This window comes from Aphelocoma coerulescens, chromosome 1, assembly GCF_041296385.1.
Source record: "Aphelocoma coerulescens isolate FSJ_1873_10779 chromosome 1, UR_Acoe_1.0, whole genome shotgun sequence".
NCBI lineage: Eukaryota > Metazoa > Chordata > Aves > Passeriformes > Corvidae > Aphelocoma > Aphelocoma coerulescens.
In genome coordinates, this window is record NC_091013.1 from 35,887,708 (window position 1) to 35,915,669 (window position 27,962).

General features: G+C 38.8%; 1 protein-coding gene across 2 annotated transcripts; it reads right to left on the reverse strand.

Moving 5' to 3' along the window:
• Window positions 1–8,662: 8,662 nt before the first annotated feature.
• On the reverse strand, window positions 8,663–26,219 carry TNFSF13B (TNF superfamily member 13b). 2 transcript variants are annotated; one of them, XM_069029295.1, is made up of 7 exons: window positions 26,114–26,219; window positions 20,703–21,115; window positions 20,514–20,619; window positions 12,601–12,657; window positions 12,144–12,256; window positions 11,896–12,046; window positions 8,663–10,251 (listed from the first exon to the last, which is right to left on the reverse strand). In XM_069029295.1, the coding sequence occupies exons 2-7, from the start codon at window positions 21,027–21,029 to the stop codon at window positions 10,139–10,141; spliced, it is 867 nt and encodes a 288-aa protein (XP_068885396.1). In that variant the 5' UTR covers window positions 21,030–21,115; window positions 26,114–26,219; the 3' UTR covers window positions 8,663–10,138. The 2 variants fall into 2 exon arrangements, with proteins under 2 accessions (XP_068885396.1, XP_068885394.1); XM_069029293.1 differs by lacking the exon at window positions 26,114–26,219 and having other exon boundaries at window positions 20,703–21,221.
• Window positions 26,220–27,962: the final 1,743 nt, after the last annotated feature.

The following is a 27,962-nucleotide window of genomic DNA, read 5'->3' on the forward strand; positions in this document are numbered from 1 at the left end:
TCCTCCCTCGCCCTGCTGGCCACATTGCTTTGGATGCAGCCCAGGACACGTTTGGCTTTCTGGGCTGTGAGTGCACATTGACAGGTCAAGTCAGCCTCTCATCCACCGCCACTCCCAAGTCCTTCTGCAGCCAGGCTGCTCTTGATCTGTTTATCCCCTTAAATGCCAAGTTACAAATCATGCCATGAAGACTATCCTCTTTCCTTTGTTTTTATATGCCATTACCTGCTCATTCTAAATTTGGATAGCTACACTGTGTGAGGTGTTAACTTGAGTGTTTTTTAGTCACAAAGAAAAAAAAGGTATTTTTCAGTATGATTCACCTCAACCATTAATCACTTACATAAGTAAAAGTCAACTGACACAGAAGTGCCTGTTTCTCCCCATGGGCTATAGTGGGGTACCAGATTGTTACCTCAAAACATGGAGGCCTCCTCATGGCAGATGCTGATGTCTTCATTAAGTCTTCATTTAAAAAAAGTCAATGTGATCTCCTATATTCATAACCATCAGGGTAAGAAAATGGAAAAATAAGGCACTGTTTAGCCAAAATGGTGCATAATGTTGCCATTCTGCCTGGTAGACCAGAAGTTTGTGCATCCCAGGGGATCAGTTTTAGTACAATTCCTTTGTGAAGAGAACTAATGAGTATATATAAGCAATCACCATCCCCAAAGGAGCAAATATTTGAGCACACTAAAACAACATATCAGCTCTAAAGCTGTGAATTAGAGAGTAGGATCAAAGGGATGGGGTTTGCATTATTCCCAGTTTAACAGAAAAGAGGTTTTCAGCTAATATGAAATGTATATTAAAAACTAACGAAAATGTGAAGATAGCTACAGGCATGCAAGTAACACCTTCGAAGAAGTAGGATACTTATGTCAATACAAGTATTGCTTTTTCTTCTTGCCTCTATGCTATTAAATCAAGGTGAGGAAATAGACTTATTGAAAATTTCTCAAAGCATCACCTTCTAAATTATAGAAAAAATATTATTCTTTCCACCCTTGTTTGTCAACCTGGTTAACAGGAAAAACAAAACAAAGCATTTGGCTGCTCAGAGGTTGGACAAGGATCCATTAATGCTGGGAAAGTATGCGTGAATAAATTATAATTTCTCATACCAGGGTGAGCTTATGTTGCAGTGCTAGGTTTGGTTTAGCAAGCTGCAGCCTTCCCGGAGAGCACAGCGGGGCTGCTTTGGGCAGGGCAGCCATACTGTCCGCCTATAGTCCTTTTGGATGGCCCTGAGCTCCTGCTCCAGCCAGCTGGGCTCTGTAACACAGTGACAGCAAAGGAGGCAGAGAAGGGACCCTCATGGCAGCCTCAGAGGACTTTTATTGTTGCATCTTGTCCAGGTGGTTTCCTGAGGCTGAGACCCGGTGGTTAGGATGCAGGGGGATTTTCTCAGATCGCAGGGGCGGTACATGGGCGGAGTTGGGGTACAGGAACCAATAGGGAGGACCCGAGGGAGTGGCCAGGGCTAGGGGCAAGGGAAAGGCGGGGAAGAATGTGGAATAAGAAAAGCAGTGGGTAAATAGACTACCACAAGCTTACATGTACATTGAGAGTGTGTAGCCTTAGGTATGCGAATAGAGGGAAGTGAGAATTAATAACAAGGTGGGCCTAATCCGTATCAGAATAGTGACCAAAATTCTTAAAATGTTAAAACCCGCAGTTTTTCTGACATTGGGCCTAGGAGGTAAAACCCATATATGTGCTCTTCAAAATTACTAGTTTTCTCCAGGCTTTGTGTGGCAACTGCGCTTACTTTCAAATTCTTCCTCTCAGCTAAGTACTGGATTTCAAAAAAGGAACCAGAAATATTTCTCTTTCCTTAGACAAACCAAAGAAAGTTCAAGGAAGCAGTTTTGTTGTGGTTTTTTTTTATTGCTGTTGTTTGGGTTTTTTCCCTGCTCAAAAGCAAATGCAATACTTTAGAGACAGCTTTGTCTCTGTTAATTAGAGCCCTGGGCAATCACAAACCATTTGAAGTTTAACAAAGACAAGTTCCAGATTCTGCCCCTGGGACGGGGCAACCCTGGTTGTGTGTACAGACCCGGCCATGATACCTGGGGAGCAGCACTGCAGATGGGGCCTGGGGGCCCTGGCCGATGGCAAGTTGAACATGAGTCCCCAGTGTGCCCTGGCAGCCAGGAGGGCCAATCGTGTCCTGGGGGCATCAGGCACAGCATCACCAGCCGGGCAAGGGAGGGGATTGTCCTGCAGGGCAGACTCACCTTGAATATTGTGTGCAGTTTTGATCATGGCAATGTAGAAAAGACAGCGAGCTGTTGGAGAGCACCCAAAGAAGGGATGAGGATGGTGCAGGGCCTTGAGGGGAAGCTGTATGTCAATCAGCTGAAATCACTTGGTCTGTTCAGCCTGGAGGAGACTGAGAGGAGACCTCACAGCAGTCTACAGCTTCCTTACGAAGGTAAGAGAAGTGCCTATCTCTTCTCTCAGGTGTCCAGTGATGGGACCCGAGGCAATGGCCTGAAGTTGTCTCAGGGGAGGTTAGGTTGAATATTAGGGAAAGGTTTTCCACCCAGAGCGTGGTTGGGCATGGGAAGAGGCTCCCCAGGGAAGTGGTCACAGCACCAGCCTGACAGTTCTAGAAGCATTTGGACACTGCTCTCAGGCACATCATGTGATTCTTGGGGCTGTCCTGAGCAGGCCCAGGAGCTGGATGTTGATGATCCTTGTAAATCCCTTCAAACTCAAGAATATTCTATGATTCTATGATTATTCATAGAACTAATTCATAATTCATCATAGAATCTGGCAGAAAAGCTTACTTCACTGGCATTGGTGCTCCAGAAGCTTTGTGTTTCTTTTTCTCTTTTCCTTTCTATTTTTCTAATTTTCCACTTGCAGTGTCAGAAGTGATACACTGAGTTTAAAGGGGAGAGGAATTTTTATTAGCAGCTTGTTGTATGCCGAGATGGGAAGCAACGGGAGCTGTGGCACGGTGTGTGCTCTGCTGCCCTCCGGTGGGGACAGACCGGCCGTACCGATGGTCTGTACAAGACTCCCCCTCTCTGGGAGCGGTGATGATGATGATGACTGCGTGAGGTTACCAAAAAAAAAAAAAAAAAAAAAAAAAAAAAAAAAAAAATCCAAAAACGATGGAGACAGTAAAATTATCTGCTTTGTTTTTTCCCGCCTTTTTTGGCATGTTCTGAGTACAGTAGTGATGAATGAAAGAGTACAGAGACAAATAAAGCTGTACAAAAGGATTCTGGATAGAAAAATTAAAGAAAGAAAGAAAATAATTGATGGAAAAAGTAGCGGACTATGTTCTTCTCCTGTTTCCACTGCTCATTGCATCCTCTGATGGTGGAAGATGTATTTCTGGCAGCCTAAGAGGTAGGAAAGTGTACTATCATCATTTTACAGACAAAGAATGTCAGACTCAACCTCATTTCTCATCAGCCTGCTCTGCTGGTTTGCATCAGCCCTGACTCACTTCCAGTGTAGCAGCCCAACAGAGCATCATCAATATGATTTTACAGGTTGAGCACTGGTAATTTTGGCTGGTATTTGTGACTGATAATTGAATAGAGACGTAAGTACGACCCATCATGGACTTCCTCTCAAAAAAACTACCAGTTGCGATTAAATGCCAGACTAACACAGGACTGAAAGATTGCATGGAGCAACGGAGTCAGTGGGGGAAGACAGGCAGCAGCAGCATGACAGTCTTCCTGCTGTTGTCTCAGCTTTACACACCCCTCCCACACAGCCACATCTCAGTTACCTCTCCCACTTGCCATTGCATCAGATGTGCACTTCACCCCATCCACTCACTTTGCTCTTATTGTCCCCTTCCTGGGCTGGTGGGGAGATGGAAAATCTACTCTTTGAAAGAAAAAATAATCAACAGTGATTATTGCAAAACAGACTCATTTAGCTTTTCAAATCTCTTTCAAGTCCCTTGTGACTTTCCCATTCCAAAGACAAACAAAGCTAGGTAAGAAATCCTGAGACAGCAGTTTGCCACCAGACAGTGCTGTCCTCTGCAAAACTTTCCCCCTTCTCTTCTCCCTTGAAAAATGCTAGGTTTGCTCTCCAGTGGTGTCAGGAATTATGAAGTGGCTTTTTTCTAGTTCCCTTAATGTCGAGACAAACACTTCCCAAGCACAGGTAGAATGGTCACCAACCCTTCCACAGCTACATGAAGTAGTTTGTCTGAGGTTTTTGGGGAGTGGAGCTTCCCTTTTTAATGGAGGAAATAGGAGAAGGCCCCTGGATATTCTGTCTCCAACCTCCACCCAATGTTCCAATGCAAAGTTAAATGCTCATAGTGAAGATGAGCCAAAATTTTCTGTAACAGAAGTTAATTTGTATACTCTCACATCTCCCTTCCCATTAAGATCCCTATCACATTCAATGCACACAATGTCCAGTACCCAAGCAATGATTTAAGAACTTTTCCTCACACTTTTTCCCAAGGCATGCCTCTTGGCTGACTGCACACTTCAAACTATGCTTGCCTTCAGATCAGAATTTATTTCCCCCTGGGCTTTTTCAGAATAATTGTTGCTGCAGTAGTTCCACAGCAGAATTCTAGCAGAAATATACAGCCCTCTGTGTATTCAAAGCATGCTCCTGCTAATTTCAGTTACAGCTGTGTGTTTCAACACTTCTGCAAATGAGACCACAAGGGCATCAGTCAGACAGACAGAGAATGAGGAACGTTCACTCAGTGACCACCTGTGAAAAATCTTGTTTGAGGAACTCTACAGCAAAGGCTGGGGAAGTCTGGAAATTTTCAGACAAAGAAGAGCTTTGTCAAAACCACAGTTTGTGGAGCCCAGCATGTTCTCAAAATATTTCAGACTAAAAAACATATGAAAGTGAAAAGGATGTCTAGGGGGAACTCAGATTAACTTCCAGAAGGGCTGTTGGCTGTTGAGCCAGGGAAATTGAAAGTGGAAGTCTCTAGATTCAAAGGAACTCATCAACGCTCCTCCCTAGGCCAGGAAGCTCTGGAAAGTAACCACCCTGAGCACAGTCAGGAAGAAGAACTCACATACATGTTTTGATACAGGACTTCCTGCAGCCGTTGGAATAACTAACATTCATCAGGATTAGAGACAGGATCTGTAGATTTGCCAAAAAATATTTGTAGAAATGGTTTTAAGTCAAAACTAAAACAACTTCAGCTTTAAAAGAAGAATAAAAATCAACATCTGTGGCAAGTAAATGTGACTTTGCAGCCAGCTCTCACTGACAGAAAGGGAATACAATTCTGATTTAAACAGGAAATTGTAATGTCTCTTCTTGCATGTGCTGCCTCATTTACTACTTCCTTTCAATATTTCTGAAACATATTTCTGGCCTCCAGCTTAAAACACTTTCCATCGATATCCCATTTTCCGCAGGATGAAGTATCTTCTTTCTATCCACTGAGTGAACTGGTGGGGGTGGTGGGGGCAGGAAAAAAAAAAGTCAAAGGAAACTTGTGAGAGTGAATGAAGATTATTACTTGGCCACATGGTTTGATTCAATTTACACTCTTAGGTTTGAGGTCATGCAGTACCTGATGACTACTAGCAGCTTGCTGTGCTTAACTGGAAGCTGCCCAGCTCAGTACATAAATGTTTGCTTATACTGTTGAAGAACACACTGAGGAACCCGTGTTTCATTTACACTCAGGAAATGAACACCCTTCCTTCCCCAGCTGGACCCTTTCTGACCCATCATTTTCAGTCCTTTCTCTGCCCCTCACATCTCCTGCTTTCTTAGCAGAGAATCAGCCGAGGGAAAGGGATCATTTAGAAGTTCTGTACTTCATCCTGCTTAAAGAAGGATCAACACTGAATTCAGACTATGTTTCTTAGTGATTTATCCAAAGAAGTGTTGGAAATCTGTGAACAGCCTGCTGCAGTGGCTGAATGCATTCCCCACAGTATGACTCTTCACTCCCTTCCTGCTCAGATTTTGGCTGACGCACGGCACATGCTGTATGTTATCCCCTGATGCATGCTGGGGTCAGTGCTGCTAGGCCAAAGCAAAGGCAACATGAAGGCACGACACAGTGGCCAGAAAGGGCTAAAAGTCCTTATGCAGCCATGTTACCTGCAGCCTGCTGTCTCCTGCAGCCATCCTCTCTGCCTGTTGTTTGTCTGGCAATCTCTTCATAACCTGCTAACTCCTGGGAATGGTGTAGACCAAATGTCCAAGCTGGAAGGTGTCAGCTTACCCAAGCAGTTTTTGAAGTGGTTGCAACAGCAGCTGAATTGCTGATGCTTTCAGGCTTCATAGTGTGACACAGAGGACACCTGTGCCATGGCAGAGGAGGAAGAACAAGAGCTCTGCCCAGCAACTAAGATTTGCTCATAGGTGCATGAGTTACGAGTTGTGAGCTACGAATAAGAGAGCTTGTGAATTAGAAATCAATCAATCAATCAATCAATCAATCAAATCCTAGCTAGGGTCTCTCCAGTTCTGCAGTCCAGCTCCAAGTCTGGTTTGTTTCCCCCATCACTGCTGAGATCTATGTAACCTGAAAACTCCATGAGAGTCTTTCTACATCAATTATTTAGCTTCCCTCTTCCCTGTATTTGCATCAACTTCCTTCTCACTGCTGTTTGGACTGACCTTGAAAAACAAGCTTAGACCTTACTGATGTAATCCAGACACAAAACTGCCGGGAACATTTTCCTCTTCTTTTTGAAAGTCCCATAGAGATATAATGTGCTTAACATGAGAAAGCATAAAATATTCTTCAAAAGCATATACCTGTTAAAGCATGAGTCCAGAAAAAAGAGAGGAAGGAAGTACAAAAACCCTGTTTAAAACAAAGCAAACCTCACATTACACACATTTCTTCTTTCAAAGCAAAGTCTTTAAACCTTGGAAGAAAAAGTAGCCAAATTGTTAAAATACAAAGAATGCATTTTTCCTAACCTCATCTTTAAAAGTGTAGAAATTTGAGGGCTAAAGTTATCCAAGAGAATTCAACCTAAGACATAAACCAGAGATACAGAAAATGTCAACTCCAGCAGTTTAAGCTTGGCAAAACTATGGGACCACTGAAATGGAAGTCTTAAAATGGCAAATGCTGAGCAATTTGAGAAACAGTCAGATGTAGGAGAGTCATGTAATGAATATACTCTGTGTGTTGGCAGGGTGTGTGACTGCACATTACATAAAAGAGATGAGATACAAGTTACATTAAATACATTACATTCAAAGCAGCTATATATCTGCCAACTGCACATTATTAAAAAGGAAAGAATGATACAACTTCACACTTTCTGTGAAAATGTACTGGAAAGAAAAAGTCCCTTATGTTTCCCACACTGCTGCTTAACACCGCATGAAAAAGAACCAGAGTATTCACACAGTTTGTTGCAATTGCAGAAACCTGTCTGAAATTCTACATAGCCTTGATAAAAATGTAGAATATTGTATGAACCAACTAGATACTAATTATTACCCATCACACTTATTTAAATAACATCTCCCAAATGCAGAATGATTCACTAACTCCCACTCACTGAAGCGTAGGTGTGATGGTGGTCTGGGTGCACTTTGCTACCTTCTGTATCACCAGCTTGTTAGCAGAATGATCAGGGATGAAGTATTCTCCTTTTCTTTATGCTTTGATCAGGAAATGCTGATCTGTTAAACTCAACTTTGTGCAGGAGCAGGTTAATTTTGAGAAGACAAGTTTTCTCATGAAGCCAGTAAAAAGCTAATCTGACAGCAACAAAACTGCCGGACTTGTCAGTAGAAATATCTGAACAGTCTGTCAACTTGCACTCTGCACACATGTTCAGAAGAAACAGAAACATGGTTCACAGAAACATGGTTCAAGTTTTTGGTGAAGAAACCTGAGGTTCAGTTTCATCCTTCTAAGGAAGGGAACACCTTTGAAATTTTTTCTTTCAGAAGACAAGAGTTTTCCTACAAGCCAAATCATGCCCCAGACCATTTCCAAACTTCTGCACTTTGCACATTTCTCAGCAGCAGAAGGAAGAAATACAGCCAGGGAAATGGCTTAAGCTAAGCACACACAAGCCCACCAAAACCACTGGGGAAGCTTACACAATAAAAGTTAAATTTGCAAGTTTAGCCACCAAGTCTCTGGGAAAGCAACAGTAACAACTTATTTTTTCCTATCAATGCTAAAATTAACAAACTTCTGATTAGAGATTCTGGGCATCATTAATGTATGTCAATAATAACAGACAACTCACTGCATGCTAACAGTTTTTTTACCTACATGCAGCATTGCACAACCTTGGTTAAACGGAGGGGTCCTGTATAGGATTTAAAATGCCTTTTTGGCAAACTCAGCACATAAAAGTTTAATAACAATAATAATAAAAAAGACAACAAAAAAAAACCAAAAACAACAAAACAAAACACCAAAAAACCAGCTGCAGCTTTAGCTCCACAACACACAAATAAAAACATTTTAAAAAAAGGAGGACTTGCAAATATTTTGGAACTGTAGTTAAACTTCATAAAAATCCAATACTCAAATGTGTAAAAATTCAATACTCAAATGCTTATTGCTGAAATGTCTTCTTGAAGCCCAGAGAAGATTAATTAATTTTTTCATTAGTTTACCATGCTGTATAATTCTGAGATCCAAATCTCTTTTATTTATTGTCTATCACCATGAGAAATCAATCAAATCACAATTCATAAAAACAGACAAGGAGACTACAATATACAGAGCATCTTTTCTTTACTAAGTGAGCTTATATACCACAATTCTCAGGTCCTAAAAAATATTTTCAAATTAAGTACAATTCATTACTTGGGGTTTTACTTTTTATCTATTCCAATACCACTTCAATGCTTCTTTAAGATCAGGGGGAAAAGTACAATAGCTCCTTTGACCATACAATATTTGGGGGAAAAAAAGGCATAAATACTATCTACTGAACAAAGTGGCCAGACAAAAGAAAGGGAAAAAGGACATCTGTTTATTCTTTCTACAGCTCTGAATATTTTTGTCAAACAGAGTTAAGCACTATATTCAAAACTGCAGAAAAAGCCTCTGAGATACAAGTGTATTTTCTTAGTTGCACAGCTGGTTCCAGATCTATTGGATTTTTCTTTTTACAATATTGCATAGAATGGATCATAGCAAGAAGCAAGGGAAATACAAAAAAATATGTATGAAGTAATATTTCCATTAGATAAACTGTTCAAAAGAAGATAAAATTCTATGCCCAAATGCCCAAGACATATGTCTGTGTATATACTTTCAAATATATACAAATATACCTATATACTGTATATATATACACATCTATATATGACTGCAGAAATTATGGAGCCAGAAATCCAATTCATGGTATTGTGTCTAATTTCACTGTGTTTCTTCCTGTGCCAGCCTTGTTTACATAGAAGTGTAGACGTATTCCTTAACAAGCAGCAATGCTTTGAAGATTGAGCTGTTGAAGCATTTTACATGTCCTTTTTCCAGTAAAATTAATTCTAATTAGTAAATGCTAACAGATTTTAGTAATTTATTCACTTTTTGTTCACACAGAAGAAGCAAGACAGTGGCTACTACTCTGTATATTTGTTTTCATTATCCCAGACATTTAGAATTTTTCCTTTCCCAGTATTTTTGGGAAAAGAAAAAAACCCCAAAACTCAGAACCCACCTAACAATTTCATTTTGTGGTGAGAAATCTACTGTTCGATGTTTCTTCCCCACACATTATATATCAAATACTTTATTGATGAAATAATGCAAATCTAAGATGCACTTTTATTTTAGATTTCCTTTTCAATCATGGATAACAATTCGATAGTCTGCAGTCCTGCTCATGCTGTTATTTTTGGTCAACTCCTTTGATTTACCATATGGACAACAAATTGTTTCAAAGCCAAAACCTCATTGCTTTACAGTTGTTATCTAGAGTCTCCCATTGTCTAAAATGAATTGGCTTTCTGGTAATCACATGGTGGCTATATCACAAGCATGTCTGGTATGTTTCCTGTTTTGGGGTTGCTTATTAAAGTGAAGAAAATTTTTAGAAGCCTGTGATGAATTAGGAGAGGCTGAATTGGAAACTTTATTACAATCCAATATTTTTTCTGACAAAGGCATAGGTAGAGAAGAAAATGGCATTAAGCATAATAACAGAAATGAAAGGGTTCAGAGGAGTCTTACTGCACCAAAAAAAGTACCGTCTCCATCCAAGGATATTTTAGCCCTTCTCCGTGGTATTGTAAGTTGAAGTTCATCCCCTTCTTCTAATTTTGCAATGCCTGGCAAAAGATTTGGAATATTTTTAAGTTAATATATCAAATACACTATTTTATAAATGGTATTCAAAAGTCATTATGTGTCATCTTGCAAATGTAAGCATGGCTTGTTACTTGTGATGAGTGCTTTTTATCTTAAGGCATAATCTTAGAGTTTGCAGCCTATCCAAAGCTGACACTTAACATCTTCTGTGAAGCTGGACTTAATTTCCACACTGCACTCAGCATAACACAGTTCACTTAAGCAAACACTGCAAAAATTTCTAACAGTGGTGTACCCAGGTTCCTCATGTTATGGTGATGAGACAGTCAAAAGTCAGCATTGAGTATTAATGGCCCTAGACCACTCCATTCCCACACTTCTGGACGAGGTCTTATGAGCTTTACCAACCTAATGAAGTTACCACATCAGCTTATCCACTGCAACTGCAGAGCACAAAAGTGCTTCCTGCCAGCCACACATCAGCTGATATAACCAAGAGCATCTTGCCTTCAAGCTGCAGCTGCTGAGCTGAGAACACATCTAACATCTGCTGTGACACATGCTCAACAGCATGAGAGAGAGCAGTCAGAACTGCTTTTCCAGATGAAAACAGAACAGTGGGGATTTGGGAAGCAGGAATCATGAAGTGGCAAGATAGAAATCCTAGTTAAGAAACGGGAGCAGTAATACAAGGGTAAAGTCAGAGTATACATGAAATTGAAGGTGGTTATGTTGCCAGAATGTGAGGCTGAGGGGCCAGAAAATTAAAGGAAATGTTTGGACAGCCTCAATTGCCAGGACAAAGTATCTAGTTAGTTAGTTAGTTGGAATTTAATTTTATTTGGAAAAAAATTAGCTTCCTGCCACATCCCATTTGTTTAATGCCATTTATTGCTGACAGTCAACTCCATCACTCAGTGTTGCCCACTTTTTCATAACACATTGAAAAAAGAGTGCTGGAAAATAACCAAAGAGAAAACCCTCAAATCCACCATTAGGGTGAAGTGACAGACAGATAAGAGATGATAAATGAGGTTTTATAGGCCTTGACAGCAACTCCTTAAATGCTACTGCAGGAATATACACATACATTGAGCATTGAGCCTGCTGGACTTGCATTAAATATTTTAATTGTTCTTTTTTGTGATGTTTCTAATCTCTGCAGTCATAAAGAGCACCTTATAGAAATTAACTGTTTTTCATCTAACCAAAGACTAAAAATGCAGTAACCTTTAAAAGGAGGAGAAATATCACAGTACGGTTTGCACGTATTGGATGGCTAAAATTCGTATGTGACATTTCAAAGGAAAATATAGCTCTTTAATATTTTCTTGGGGTAACTGAATGTGGAATTCAACTCCTAAGTAAAACTGAGTTCTTCAATAAGGGCAGTAGGTGCTCCTCTGCCTCAGGCATCTAACTGGAAGCATCAAAATGTCTAACCACTTTACAGAGTCAATGAAGAGAGCAAAATTGTTCAGATCACCAAGTTAGATGCATAATCTCCAACTGTTGATACTTTATATAAAACTGTATCTTCTGAAAGTATTCTGTAATTTTGCAGTTAGTTCTTTATGACTGCTACAATACAATTGCCCAACACTACAGATTCTATTTGATACAGCTTATTTGCAAACAAAGAAAAGGAAAATGCAGATATTTACCAGCAGTATAGCAAGAATTATTTGGATAAGATTGTGGCATATTTTGGATGCAGCGAAACAATGTCACCAAGCTGAGATCATCACCAAACACATGAGCCTTCTTCCTCTGTATTAGGTGTCCCATAGCAAATGTTGTATCCGTATATAAAACCTACAGATAGAGGAGGTGAAAATGTCAAACTTAATGTATGGAGGCATTGAAAAATCCTTACAAAAGTCAGATGCTGAAGTGAACTGAGCTTTCTCACCTGGCCATATATGAAAAAATAACCCGTTTCTTTGATCACTATTTTATTTCCTTGTTCTTCCAGAGCTGTTCCACGTTTAAAGCTCAGGAGCCAAGGGACAATGCTTGAATCATCTAAAAGAAAAAATAATTTTGGGTGATCAGAAAGGTTATATTCTTCCTTTTCACTGGCCAAAAATTAACAAAGCTGACTTCTAGACAAAACTTCCAGTCTTACTAGCTGGATTTCCCCACAGAAAAGATGATATTTGCAAGAGACATCCAGATATAGGGACCTTCCAGATGCAGGGACCTTGTTGTTTTCTGTTATATTTTGTTATTGGTGTTTTTTTTTTTTTTAATTTTTAAGTTTGTTGTCAAAACTCAGTCAAAACTTCTACTGCTTAGAAGTTAGGAAAATTTTTTGAAACAGTTATCCCATGGAATAGTTAACTGTAAATCATGGCACATATTCTTACCTTTCTGTTGGATATCACTTTTGCTGTCAGCAATCAGTTGCAAGCAGGCCTGCAGCACTGCAAAGTGAAAGCATTTTGAAATCAAAGAAACATAAGTGAACAATAGAATAGAGTAAACTTATGAAACTACTTTAAGAAAAAAAAAGGACACGAAAGAAATCTCTCAGTCTCACCACTTATTTTAAAACAGAACCTATTGGTTTTAACACAGATCTTACTCAAGTGTGCAAAACAAAAATTCCTATCACAACACATGCTAGATGACTTTCAGAGATCATGCAGCTATGTGGGAGGCCTCAGGTAGCAGCACAAGTAACACCTGCTTCTTTTAATATCTGGTCCTAATAAAATTATGTAGCAGTAAGTCAAATGAGCTAGAAATCATCAGGTCAATTAGCCTTGTTAATTTTCTAAGCAAAAGCTTGAAAAAAGCCCCAACCCTGCCAGCTATGATAGATAGCAGATTTTCTGTGTTTGCCATATTATTTAGAGAAATTACTTTCCAGTTATAGTGCTATAAAATATTAGTCATATATACTGGTTATATGGTACTTTCATAATAAATTCTCAAAATCCATATATATTTACTTTCAATATGTTTTCAGATACTGTCATGGTTTAGCATAGTTTGGGATTTTAGTTAAAGAGGGCTCCATCAGCCACTACAGATATCTACACTCAGTCAACCTATATTGAGACTAAGAGGGAAAATAGAGAGATGACTCCTAGCAAATTAATGCACACATAACAGATACCTTAGTATCTGTCAAAATGTGTTGCTCAAAACTGTAGAGACTGGTGACACTAATGAGAAATTAGGTGCTTGTTCAGAGAAAAATACTGAAGAATGTTAAAATATAGATTTGCAAGGGAAACAAAGATAAAAAATCCTGCTAAGCATAAGTGTCAAGCAACAGGATAAAAGGAAAAAAGAATAGCTGCATTTGCCTGGAGCACATTTTAATCAAAACACTTGGTTCTCATGCTACTTTGAAGGATGGAAAACTGAATAGTAACATTTACTGCACTTGACAGAGACCAAATGAATTTACTAAGAGTCAAGAGAAGAAAATTCTGCCATGGATTGCTCCATTTTGTTTATCGCATTTCAGCCTAGAAGGCTGTGGGTCAAATTTGGCCACACGGATTTGGCTATAATGGGCAATGCCATGGATCTGTGGGATCCTGTTTCTATGTCTGTCAGTGGTACCCACATGAGCAACCAAGTGTCCAGTAGCACAAACCTCTTACTGCACAGCAGGTAGTCAGAGGATTTGGGTGGAAAGCAGACTCTTTCTGTTTCTAAGTCTCCTTTTTAAGGGGTCCTTCTTGAAAACAGCAGAAGAAGGGTGGATGTTCACCAGCACTCAGCCGTGCCAGCTGGCAGCGCACAAGCATTCAAGTGCACATCTGGGAATGCTCCAGTGCCAGAATGATCACAGCCTGCAAGCCCTAGTTATGGTAATAGGAATGCTATCATCCAAACTCCTGTCTCCCACACTGAAATGTGCCCTTGAGTCCTATCAATACACATCAATAACGTGCTACAGTCTATAGATTTTTCAAGCCAAGAATTTAAAGGCATCTGAATTATCTGCCTTCTGGTAAGGAATAAAAACACCCAAGCCAACCAAAAATTTAAAAAGGTATTATAATTCAGACATTTTTTCTATCACACTTGTGAGCAAAACACTTTTCTGGAAAATAAACTTCTAAATAAAATTAAAATGGGATTTTGTGGAGATGTACAACACAGCACATCAGTCAATTAATTTCACAAGACATTAATTCTTCTTTGGGACAAAATGCCTTCCTAGTGAATGGAATTTGCTGATTCCCTAGTATTTCAGTAAGCTAAATCAAAATTTTAATTCCTGCTTTTAAAAGAACCCACTAGTATGGCCACTGGATTTTCCACTAACCCAGTGAGAGGATTTGTGATGATTCCCACTAACCAGCTGCTATCCAGCTGGGTACCAGTGAGTAGTGTCTACAAGCACTAAAACTTATGGCTACTTTAGCAACTCTTGTTAAAACTGCTCGGCAAACTTGGTGGGCATTCTTGAAACTATCCTAATTCTCACTTTGCCGGTCTGAATTTCTGTTTCAGCTGGTTGCAGCACTGAAATACTAGTCAGCATTGCTGAGAACTGCTCACAGTAATTAAAATCTGCAAGATCAGTACAGTCTGAGATCATCTCCATCTTTTTAAAACACATGCCAACTCTACTTTATTCTACAGACATCAGATCTACACTTAATCTCTAAAAAAAAATTCTGTCTCTTTTCATACATGCAGATAGGAATAAACCTCCACAGAATATAGTAAGATTGTTTTTGAGAAAAATGGATGCAATAGTGTCCTTCATGACAATAAGGTGACAGAAACTAGCATAGTGGCCATTTTGCCTAAAGCTACAAACAACAAACAATATCTAAAAAAGTGCTTGAGGGACTGAACAACATCATGCTTCAAAAATATGTTCTGAATCCAAAGTTGACCCATAAGTATTTCCAGTATATACAAGTACTTCACTTTGACTTCAGTGGAACTACTTACATGCCTAAAATTAAGTAATTCATTGAAACAAATTCCAAGTAAACACTACTACTATTAAGGAGAAGATATGGACATACAAAGCACATTTTTTGAGTGAATTAACAGGAAAAAGTTAACATTGTTAAGAAATGCTTCCAATTCTATTCCAAGAAGTACCCTAATCTTACCTTAAGTACAATATGAAGAATATATGTATATCAAAATACACATTGAATAGTTGCTATTGGTACTGAGAAGAATAAATCAAAAGCTCTACCTGAATCTTTCAGCCCAGTATAAAACAAACTTGAGCAACATCTTTGTAGTCCAAAGGCTTTTTGAATAATTAATAATGAAATCGGAATACAGGATTGATAAAATACATCTTGAAAATGTGTAAAAATATGTAGACTGAGTATCACCATGAGATCTAGCTGTATAAAAGTGTATCTAGAATGCTAAAGCGTTCCCCACCCGCTTTTGACTTTATATAACAGCTTTGCTTTGACGTACATTCTTTTTTTTCTGCTGATTTTAATTGCTCTGCAGGCTGTGGGTTGGCAGAAGTTCGTTTCAGAGTCTGTCTTATTCCATGAACAGAAGACCCAATTCTGAAGAAGTTAGTCAGTCCAGACGCCTTTATAAACCACAGCCAGCACACGAAGTGATGTGTTCTCTACTGGTTGAGCAATGTAGTCACAATTTAAAAAAAACCTACTAGCTTTTGCTGCAGGGCAGCAACCCAGCTTTCTGCATATCTCCATGACTTAAGACCTTGCATTGGTAAAATAAAATTTTCCCTCACATGCAAGTTTTGTTATTATCTAAATTGCATAATAATTTTAGTATTTTGTGATCTCACTTAATGATCCATCCAAACAAAATTTCAAGTTTACTATTTGTGAGCTCATGTATAAAATTTAAAGTTTTGATATCTGAGGCCTAAGACATCTGTGCCAATTTTTGCTGAAATAAAACCTAGGAAAAACCCTGACCTTGAAAAAAAACCCTCAGACCTGCTTATTTAGGTTCCTTTTTTGTCTAGATCTGTTCTCTGTAGGATTCCCAAAGCACATTTAAACACTAGACAATTTAATTCGTAAGGAACAAGCATTTTCTTGAACCATTTGCAGTTCTTCTTCCCTTAACTTCTTGATTTCTCATGACAACAGATATTTTTCTAGTTTTTGCTTGTCCATTTTTATAAACTGGGGTTCATGAAGTCTATCACAGCAGAAACCAGGACAACTGGTTAATTTGGTGCTTTTTAATAGAGATGTCTTTATATGGCATTAATTATGGATTCAATCAGTCCCTGCATTAAAAGGCCTTGATCATACCTTGCAGGTATGACTAAGATCTAATAAATATCTTCAAAGAATTGGTAGCATTATTTTGACCTTCATAGAATTGCCAATAACATGTTACAATCAGAAAAACAAGGGAATTGTTTACTAGGAATTCAGATTTCTATTATGAAGTCTAAAGCAGAATGTTGGTTTTAAAAATTAGAGCCTATTTGGTGTATTTTTGATTGTGCAGTGTTCTGCATAATGCACAGCACTGATTTATTCACTCATCCATTCAGTGAAATTCTTCATGTGAAATTGCAGGCATTGCTTTAAGTAATTTTCTATCCTTTTGCATAGAAGGGTCTATTTCCTTTTGAATTAGGCTGTTGTCAGCAGAAACAAATCAGGATAACATATATTTTCAAGAAGTAGGCCTTTCTTTTTTCTTTTTAATTCGATTTGAATTTTTATTTTATATTTGACCTCTTCAAACAATAAAATATGGAGTATTGTGAATATTTGGTAAGGGAATTTTATATGTGGCATTTGTTTAAGCTAGTAACAAAGGCTTGTGTCTCAATTCAAAGATCACTAAAGTCAAGTACCACTTGTAAAACTTCTTGCTATCCCTCTGTCTCAGATATCTAAAGCAACAACATACAGAGTCAAAACACTTCCAACCAACAAACGAATTTTCCAGTACAGCAATTTTATCAAGAGGGATGGCAAAATTCTCACACCATTCTTGGAAGGCAATAGTTATTTCCCATGGACACAAATGATACTGGAGTGGAACTTGAGAATTGCTAGTAAGAAAAACAATTGCCAAGTGACATGCCAGGTTACCCTGCCTCACTGATTTGTGGAATTACATAGAAGCTCCTACATACATGCAAGGAGTTGGGCAACCTCAATACAACAAAGTAAATGTAGTCCATGGGGGCTCCAATCTGATCCCAGCAGGTCACCTGCCTTTGAGTTTACAGAAGACCTGATTCTCACCTCCCTAGGCCATGGGAATCAGAATCCCACACTAATCATCAGAATGAGGCACTGAGGGAGTGTGAAAATGAAATTTGATGTTTGTACATTGGCTTAGACAACGGTACATAAATCTTATTCCTGGGCTCAAGTGCACGTGCAGCTTAGAGAGAAACACACAGGCAACACAATCAATAATTATGAATAGAGTATAAAATTCAGGAGAGGTCTTATGTCGTGGACCATTTTTCCTCCACACACAAAATTTATAGAGAGAAAGATAAAAAGAAAAAGTGTATCTGTTGTTACGTGTCCTGATATGACATTTGCCAGAAGCACACGTTTCAAAATCACCCATTACCTCCTACTCATTGTACCAAGAGCTCTGGTTCTGACTGCTAGCAGTGCAGCTTTATTTGGAATTGATGCTTGAAACACTTCCCTTCAACCTACCCAAGCTGGGAATTTTCGCAAGACACAAAACGTGCAACTACTGATGACTAATAGCCTTATGCATCAGCACAGACAAATGCATACCCCATAAAATAAGAAACAACATTGTGTTAAATCCACTTCCATTCAATTGTCCTTTTAATCAAAATGCTAATTTGTGGCCACTTGCGTGCATTAAAATGGAAATTCAGTATGTTCAAGAAAGGATGTGCTGGGTCTAAAAAAAAGAGTGATGGGGTATCCGTTCCGGGAATTTAACAATTAAAGTCTAAAAACCCCAGAACTGAACAATATTTATAAAAAAAAATAATAGTTCTATATTTTACTTCTGCTCTCTGTTGAAGCACAAGAGAAGCAATTATATATCAGTGATGTTTTCAAATATTAACTTTCTAAGGAATCGATCCATATAAAAGTAAAATGATGGGTCAACAAATAATCATGAAATCAGACTCTACTTTGAGACCTCGCTGAAGCAAACAGAAGTAGGACAAGAACAGGCACCTCACTCAATACTCTAATTTATTTGCCATTATAACAGAATGAGTGCCACACATCAGCAGGACAGTTTGGAGGCTGATGGGATTCTGGTACCCAGATGTGGATGTCAAAAGATCAAAATGCAGGGACTGTAATTCTGTGTACATGACCAAGTAGTAGACTGGATTCAGCACCATGAACAACACCATGTTCTCCTATTTAACTCACCCTGCTAAAACAAAATCTAACTTTAACTAGTAGGTTCATGGTCATCAGTGAAATCTGATCTGAGAAAATATAGTATCTTACTGAACTCTGAAAAGCTAATTTTTTTGTACTTTTTTTGCAGGCAGAAAGCTAATTCTAACAACTTTTTATATAAATGCAAGGTTTGCAATTTATTTTTTTTTCTTTTTTATATATAAAAATATGAGGTCCATGTTAGAAAAAAATTTTTGTAATAGGTCAACTGATGTAGCTTTTCCCTTTAAAATGGATATTCATATTTTGTGTTGCCATCCATCCTAAGCAACTTTAAAGACAGCTATACCTTAAAAAATGTTTACAGAAATAAGTAGCTTAATTGAAATTTTAGTGTTAGAGGTATAATCAGAGGTGGCTACATGATGAGAAGAATCTAAAGTCTACTCTGAAGCACAGCTGAGGAGCCCCAAACACTGCTCACCTCAAAGAGCAATAAGGCTAAAGATGAAAGCTATTGTCAAGGAAACTGGATTGCTTGCAGAGTATTGATGCTCTAACATTCATTTAAAGAAAAGACATCTCCTTATTTTTTATGATATTTGTACTTTAGATCACTTGTTTTTATTTGGGAGTTCCTAGGGTGGGGAGGGCAGGGGAACTCTGTGGTTCCTGTGATAGGAAACAGGCTACAAGAAATACAATTTAAGCAATCATGACCTCAGTTTGCGAAATCTTTCTTAGCCAAGATCCTGAATCAAAGACTACTAATGAAATAGAATACATCCCATATAAACCTGTGGATTTTAGGTGATGTCCTAAATTAATGGGGGTTTTTTGAATATTTGAAGTAAGTAGAGTGATTATACTCTAGAACTTAAATTTCATTTAGCTTACTTGAAGCTCAAGTGAAATACATTTCATGTTAGATGCCCAGGGAGTAACACATTTTAAGCAAAGCTTCATCTAGTCTTTACCAATAATTTACTCCATTTCAAGTTCTCTAAATAGTTTAAGATATCAGTTAAAATAACATAAAAGTATACATAGGAAGAGTGAACTGATTTAGCAGCTCAGGAATATTTTTAGTTACTCAGTGCAATTAGAGTATGTGTGCAAACTGGTATAATAAAATTCTGTGTTTCATCTTATAAGGTCCCATTGTGTTTGGAAAAAGAAAGAAATGTAGGTATTTTATCCCCAAAGGAAACAAATATATCCCATTATTATGTCAACACTATAATATACATTGGAGACCTTTTATGGAGCACAGTCGTCAGTGCTCTTTGCAGAACCTTTTAAAAAGGAGAACCATGACAAAAAAAAAATCTTACTGGATAGGAATTCCTTTATTAATTTTACTATTTATTGATAGGTTGTTTTAATGTAGAAATGATGCTAAACTTCTGAATTCCTTGTAGTCTCCCTCTTTTGCCAAGTACAAGCCAGCCTTTCTCCTTGAAAGCTCCTATTTCCCTAAAGTTCTCATTACTTCTCTCTTTTCTGTTTCCCAGAAAAATGAATTGGCATTTTTATTAATAGATTTCCCTCCCTACTATTATCAGAGAGAATTGAACAATTGAAAATATGAATGATTTGAAGTTGCCTTTTTCAACTCTAATGCCCCATGCAGATTTGGGATCCAACATTCAAAGTTCAACCTGCAGATAGCATAAATATCTGGTACCTTAAAGAGTATGTCTCTACTCATTGCAGGACCATTGGACTACATGGCCTTTTAAAGGTCCCTTCAAAGCCAAAACGTTCTGTGATTCAATATTCTATCCTTTAAGAGAATATGCCCATGGTTAACACCATTCATCCACCAATAATTTTGAAAACCAGAATGGGCTCTGGGAGCACGGATAAACTGAGAGGAGAAAGAAGACATGAATCAAACACTCCTGCTTTTCTCTAGACAGGATCCAACTGCGGCATCCCAACCCACTTCATCAACTGCTATTTACCTTTTTCTTCTGTGTTGGCAACAGACCGCCTGCCCCTGTTTCTACTCCCGTTCCAGATTTCCTTTTGGAAGCTCTCAACTGGACCAGTACCAGCAAGCCTGCTCTCCTATCATGGAGAAGCAACAGTCAGTGAAAGCAGCCCCACATTTGCCCATGCCCTGCGAGTCAAAACCCACCCCTCCAGCTTACCTGCCTGGCGTCAGCTGCAGACACTTGCAGGAAGGAAGAAACAGGGGTACCTGCTTTATTTTCATCGGGGGACACGAGTGGCTGGTCTAGCGGAGACCGTGCCTGGACGCTGTACATCAGCTCGCTGCGCAGAGCTTCTAGTTCTGTTTTCAGGATGATAACATGGTAAAGAGACACTGCTGCAAGACAAGAGGACAGGAGCATTGCAAGCCACAGGAATGTGACAGAAAAAAGTCCCGTGGCGCCTGAAACAGCACCAGGGAGGGCAGAGGGAGAGGAGGCGGTATCCTTCTGTTGGATGACGTGCACACAGTCCACGGATTTCATCGCTGCTCTTTCCTTACTAAAGCCAGAGGGAGAGTTCAGCTGTCCCCTTCCGAGGTGCAATCCATGTTACCAGTTGCTCTCTGAAACTAAGGGCATCCAGAATAAGTGAACAAAACGCCCAGATCATTTCCTGTCATATGAAGCCGTTGATAGCACCATTAAACTTAATGTACAGAGTGAGCGTCTAAGATGCTGTCTTCCCTTTGTTTTCACCTCTCTGTGCTGCATTTTGGAAATGAATACTTTCTCACAAGCTAGTTGTTCAATCTACCTTCCTCCTTTCACTTTCCACTAGTAATTTATGTGGCAGCTTGCTATAGCCATTTCCCATAATATTTAAATTTTGGCACAGCCAGAGCCACCAGTAATTTCGAGCCTTATCTAGAAGTGCAGAAACCATGTAAAGTTTCCTGGCAGCATTTCATCCAGTGCTCCTTAAAAGACATACACGTATGGCAGGCATGTGCCTCTGTGTGTGTGAAGGCATATAGATGTACTCTGTATATACATTATATCATCTATATTAACACATTTATATTCATATCTAAAGTGCCAATATGCATACAGAGGAGACAAATTATTCAAAATAAGATTTTTTCCCTTTCCTGAAAACAAAAGTGAAAAATATTCCCAGGTATGAGTCACAAATTATGGGTTTCTCAGTTGTATGAAGTTGCAAATTCTGCAGTTCAGTTCATCAAACTAACTTGAAAAGGGATGACATTTTATTAAACCTTTCTAATAAATACAGTCTCTCTAAAGAATTCAAGAACCTTCATTTATGCAGAAAGGAACACGAAGAAGCAGGGAGAGGAAATTCGGCAGGGGGGAACTAGAAGAGGTGAAAACTAGGGGATTGAAAAGAGTAAGAGAGGGGAAATAAGAGCAAGGGGAAAGGGCAAATAATTATTTAGCGAATTTAAAAATTAAACCTGATGCAAAACTTTCAACATGCATGCTGCCAACACTCAGGTGAATCCTGAGTGTCTGGATTAAGTTCATCTTTTAAGATTTTGTAAGTCCTTTCATCTTAAAACCCTATATTAGGAATTCTTTTCTTTGCAACAGCAAGGCTACCTAGATATTCCACACATGTTCATATAATTTTTTTATTCTCACACAAAATTCAACTTTTATCACTTTGTTCAAAGCTCCAGTGGTCTGGGACAGAAGAAAAAAGATAAACAGTATCACCATTATGGCTAAAATCAACAGATAAACCCCTCTTACCATACAAGTAAACTTTATCTTTGCAAAAGACCTTTTACAGGTCAGCCCAAATACTGTGTAATAAATCCTGATGACAACACCTATCAGAGTAGTTCAGATCAAGTTCTTTCTGTTGGGAAGGAGAAGGAAGAAGGAACAACAATAGAGTAAAAACTTCCGTAGCCTCTTCCTCTTCTGTTTCTTAAGGCTACAAGAAATTTAGTGTGATTATAAGCTTTATCATCTTCCGTTGTGATGCAAGGCGCTCTTTTCCTTATTTTGTCACCTCCTGCAACCACACCATCCTGCACAGACAAGTAAATCTGTTCCCAAATGCAAAGGAAACAAATACACTGTGTATCTTAGCCTGCACCCAGAAGCCACATACATACTGTCAGAAATTATACAGAAATTGGTGTGGGGTGGAAAAACCAGAATACCATTTCTGCTCCTATTTTCAAGGCTAAGTTAAGCTGTAAATGGGGCTGCATTTTGAAGTAAATTTAATGCGAACTAATGTAGGGTTTTTTTAACAGAATAAGCAATTATTAGAACTAAGCAGACATGCCTTCAAGTATCTCTAGACATCTGAACATTACCAGCCTAGTACTGACTGTTCCAAAAATAAAAAATAATGTGACAGTTGGAAAAGAAGTGCTATTTTAGAAAATGAAACCGAGTGAGAGAATGGAAGTTATAACTAGCTATCCAGGAATACCAAGAAACTATTGGCCAGTGAGGTCTCTGCAGTCATTAATGTATCAGAAAATAACAGATCAGTGTATAAATAGCAGTGCTCTAGCCACTTCTAGAGAAAATAGGCTGCTCCCAGCCTCCACAGCCTCTTTAAATCGGGTCATTATTTGGGCTGACAAAATAATTGTGGTGACATAGAGGACTTCTGTAAGACATCTGGCTCTGTCTTGCTTATCATTCTAATCAATGAGAATTTCAAAGGGGAGACGAGGAAAATCACAACAGCCCACAGATGGGAAATTGTTAAATTCAATAGGCATTTGTAGCTGAGCATCAAAGGGATCTCTCTGTTGGCAACCTTATGTTGTTCTGTAGATTTATAAGCAGTTATGTGGTTTAGAAGAAAATACAACTTCAGACAACTTCTGTGATGACAAAAATGGGAACAGTAAATAATGACAGTAAGATGTCAATCGTGAAAACGAGCATGAGTTACCTAGAAATAGACTTAGTTGAACAACTTCTAATATAATCAAATGGAGCTTCAGTTAATTGCAGATTGCTAATTGCATTAAATTAAATCACAAAAATTACTTAAAAAAACCCCCAAAACCCTCCCAAAAAACCCCACACCAAACAAAAAACCCCATGCTAGTTGCAGAGCCTAGAACCCGAGGAGTTGATGCCTCAATGCTTGCCACTATGTCTTCTCATAACATACTCTCCTTATGATTCCTCTTGTTGGCAGAGCTGCAAAGTAGTCCTTAGCCTGCTTAAAGCAAAGTCAGTAAGATTAGCACATGCTGTTTCTGCTGTGTTTTAAACCAAGGTGTGACTAAAGAGGACCAAGGAGTGCTCGGATCAGCCTCCCATTAGGAGACACGGGAAGGTGATGATTTCAGCTGAACACAAGCTCTCAGTGCAATATTCTTGTTGAAACAGAGGTATACTATTTGGATATACATGCTGGGGGAAAACAGCATCATGCTTTTATATTGACAAACCTATTTGCATATAGCTAAGACTGACAAAACTGAACAGTGAAAAAGGTCAAAAATCCAGAATGAATACAAGAGACCTAGAGAACTAATCTCAAAAAGGGTATTCAGTTTTTGGTTAGCAGCCTGCTTCTACTGGACAGCCTTCCTGAAAATCCTTTTGCAAACATTTGTACCACATCAACAATTTTTGACTCAAGACACATGTGGGCAGAAAAACCTTAGGGGCTGCCTCAAGACCAGTTCAAAGCAGCATTTTCTCAAACTATTTCTACAAAAGAAAATGTCACTGCATTAAACTGCAGAAACCTAGCCCTGGGCATCTAACTCTGCAGGCAAATAAGAATAAATGCTCATAAAAAAGGTATCCTGAAAATATGGTCTTTTTGCATGCACAGTACATGATCTGTGCATACACCATAGTGAATCCTTAACCCAAAGGATGAGCTATGGTGAACACTCAGATTAACTGACCAAAAAAACTTCTTTAATTTAGCTGAGGAAAACTATAAAGAAATGCCTTGGCTACTCAAAGAATTCTACTTAACCAAGTCTTTTACTTCTAGGGAAAAGGGAAAACTTTTAGGTAAAATTCAAAATGATAAATAAATGAAAATCAAAATTCAACACATTACTACTGAAGACTCTTAAAGGTGAGAATGTTGCATGAAAACACAGGAAAATGAGTTCCTGAACAAAATTAAGGCTTGTTAAAATTTCCAAGATGTTACAGCAGAAACAAGCCCTGTAATTTTATGCAGAGAATTACTTTTTTCATTTCCATTATGCAGACTATCAGATGAAATTATCAAGATAGGTCCTGCTAACCTTAAAACTTATAAAAAAATCAACATTACCTCTGTGGGGAACCAAGGCAGAGATAGTAACCAGTGATACAGGAAATTTGTGGTTGAACCAGAAACTGAATTCTTGATTTCCTGAAATCCAGTTATGCACTTTAACCACAAAAGCATCTTCTTTGTGGGGGAGGAAAAACCCATAATGAAGTTTAATGTGCAAAAGAGAAGCAGTTGATATGACTGTGAAGGCTTGGGTAAAAACCCATGAACATGAAAGTTTGCTTAAAAGCCAATGTTCTGTTTTTAAAAAGGAGTTTGTGCAGATGCTGCAACCCAGAGATCCAGGCAAGTGTGTCGAAGGCCACACTAAAAGTATGTCTCCAGTGGCAAGGGTCCAGCTTCACATACTTCTGCAGCAGCCACAAAATGGTCCCTGCGGTTATTACAAGAAAGAGACCATGATATCTTGCCTTACCACTCAAGACAGTGCAGAACAGATAGAGGAGCACAGAAAAAGCAAAGGTTCCATTCTGAAATTTTCCATTTAATTTCAAGTCCTTTCTGAAGATGGACAAAATAGGAGTACTATTTTGAAAGAGATCAGAATAAATCCTGTATTATAGTTTTCTGCTATTAAAGAAATCTGTATTAAGAGTTTTCAGAGATATCCCTCTGAAACAGCACACATTCCCTTCAAGAACACTTAATTAGCTCTTTCAGCCATTAACTACAGCTTATACGGTAACAAATCCTGGCAAGTTCTGCCTCACAAATGGATCCAAAAAGTAGTCATTTCTGGATACTCCACTCCTGTGGCTATATAACTTACATCTTATTATTTTAACTTCTGTAAGCTCTTGAATACCTTGCAAGTAAAGGATGTGTTATACAAACAGTTAAAGCCTTATTTGTTAAATTACCTTATTAAAAGGAAAACAAAAAATTCTATGAGGTTTTTCTGAAGCAAAAAGGGTAATCTTTTCTCTTTGCCTCAAAACTGCTGAGGATAATACAAATGTCTCTGCACATTTTAGATATGCCATCCTCGATTTATTCCTTGCAATATTTTATTTCTCTAGATATCTAGACAATTTGGGTCCAAATGCACACTATACAAAGTAAACCTACAGCTGACTTGCAGCCATTGTCACTTTTTATATGGTTATTACAGTGCTTTCAAAGAGAAAAGGAAGTGACACAAAGGAAAAGCAATTATTATAGGTGTCTTTCAAAGTATGCAGCAGAGCCAGCTAGAAAATAATTTTAAAAACATATAAAATATAAAAAGACAACCTAGGATTTATATGCGACAGCAGCTAAATGCCAGCCTTCTCCCCTTCACCCCCTCCCCCCCCATGATGTTACAGCAATTGCTTCTTACTGCTCAGGGAAAAAGGAGCTCTGTCATACAGCTGAAGCCCACTTCTCTTACAGTCTCACTGGCTTTGCTACCCAGCAACATGGACAACTGCATTTCTCCACCTCTTTGACACTATGCAACTTAAGAGATTTTGCACAGATGGGCTAAAAATGCATTTGTATGGTAACAAAATAAACACGGAGCCCTGGCCCTTCATGTGGGAGTGGCCGCTCTGCTGCTGCTACAGTCTGGAGACCTTCAAGGGAGAGCACAGGACAAGGATTCAAGTATTTTCAAATCATAATGTTATTTCTTCGCAGCCGTATGTAATTGCTACACTGTCCCTGAATCCTGGAGGACAGGCAGGAAAGGGTTCTCTGCCTGACCTTTCCCGTTGAATTTTTGTAAATAATTAGCCCATACCAGACATTAAGTGTAATTCAAACCAGCTGTAGAACTTCCTTTCTATCTGTCTTCAAGCAGCACAATCCGTTCCTTAGTTACTTGTCAAAGCTAGCGGCAACATCTCTCTGAACTTGGTACGTGAACATACTTACATTTCTGTCAGCCACCTTGCAGCTTTGCATTATTCAGCTCATTGCTTCAGATTATTAAGTACGTATCTCCAGTTGGGAGTGAAACCATGTTCTTTAATACAGTAAAACCAAGTCTGCTCTTAAGCTGCACTGCCTTTCAGAGAAAAAAATTGCTGTTTTTCCAAGCCGTACAAGAGTTACTCTGCCCCCATCCAAGCTGAAGCATAACAAATTAGTCACATCAATGTTTTCAAAACAGATCCAGAAAATAATCAGTGTATCTTCCTTATCTACTTACAGAGACAGAACTCCGTACAAAGTCTAAAATGAAGACCCTGAATAGGTTCCAACAAGAGATTTAAAGCTCAGGCATGTTCAATATCTTTACAGCAAATAATTTTTGCTAAGACAGTGTTTCAGCATTTTCTCAAAACCTTATCTACTTTGTCTTTTTAACCTTTTTAACAGACAGCAAGCCTTTGGTCTAGGTTTCATTTCATAGAGTCATAGAACGGCCTGTGTTGGAAGGGACCTTGTTCCAACACCCCTGTTGTAGGTATGGGCATCTTCTACTAGATTAAGTTGCTGAGAGCTCCATCCAGCCTGGCCTTGAACACATCCAGGGATGAGGCATCCACAACTTCTCTGGGCAACCTTTCCAGTGCCTCACCACCTTCACAGTAAAGGACTCCCTCCAAATATCTAATCTATACCTACTCTCTTTCAATTCTAAGCCTTTCCCTCTTGTGCTGTCACTCATGACTTTGTAAGAAGCCTCTCCATCTGTCTTGTAGCCTCCCTCAGGTACTGTAAAGATGCAATTAGGTCACCCCAAAGCCTTTTCTTTTCCAGGCTGGACAAGCCCAATTCTCTTAACTTTTTCTCATAGAAGAGGTGCTCCATCCCTCTAATAAGTTTGATGACCCTCCTCTAGACTCCCTCCAACAGTTTAATGTCCTTTCTGTGCTGAAGAATCAAGAGCGGGATGCAGCACTACAGCTGGGGTCTCACCAGAGCAGAGTAGAGGAGCAGAATCCCCTCCCTTGCCCTGCTGGCCATGCTGCTTTGGATGCAGCCCAGGATATGTTTGGCTTTCTGGGGTGCAAACTCGCATTACCAGGCCATTTCCAGCCTATCATCCACCAGCCCCCTCAACTCCTTCTCAGCAGGGCTGCTCCAATTTTAGTTTAGATGTTCATATGCCCTCATGAATGTTTACTATGATTTAATCAGTACTTGCAAATTCAGACAAAAATTCAAATACGGTGTTTTGCCTGATATGAAGGCCTATACCTGTCTACTAAGCAAATGAATATAACATCATGAGACATTCC

Coding starts and splice junctions, on each gene's coding strand:
- TNFSF13B (XM_069029295.1), bottom strand. CDS start 21,029: ATGAAATCCGTGGACTGTGTGCACGTCATCCAACAGAAGGATACCGCC. Junction 12,658..20,513: donor TGCCAACACAGAAGAAAAAG/GTAAATAGCAGT, acceptor TTCACTTTGCAG/TGCTGCAGGCCTGCTTGCAA. Junction 12,257..12,600: donor AAGTGATATCCAACAGAAAG/GTAAGAATATGT, acceptor TTTTTCTTTTAG/ATGATTCAAGCATTGTCCCT.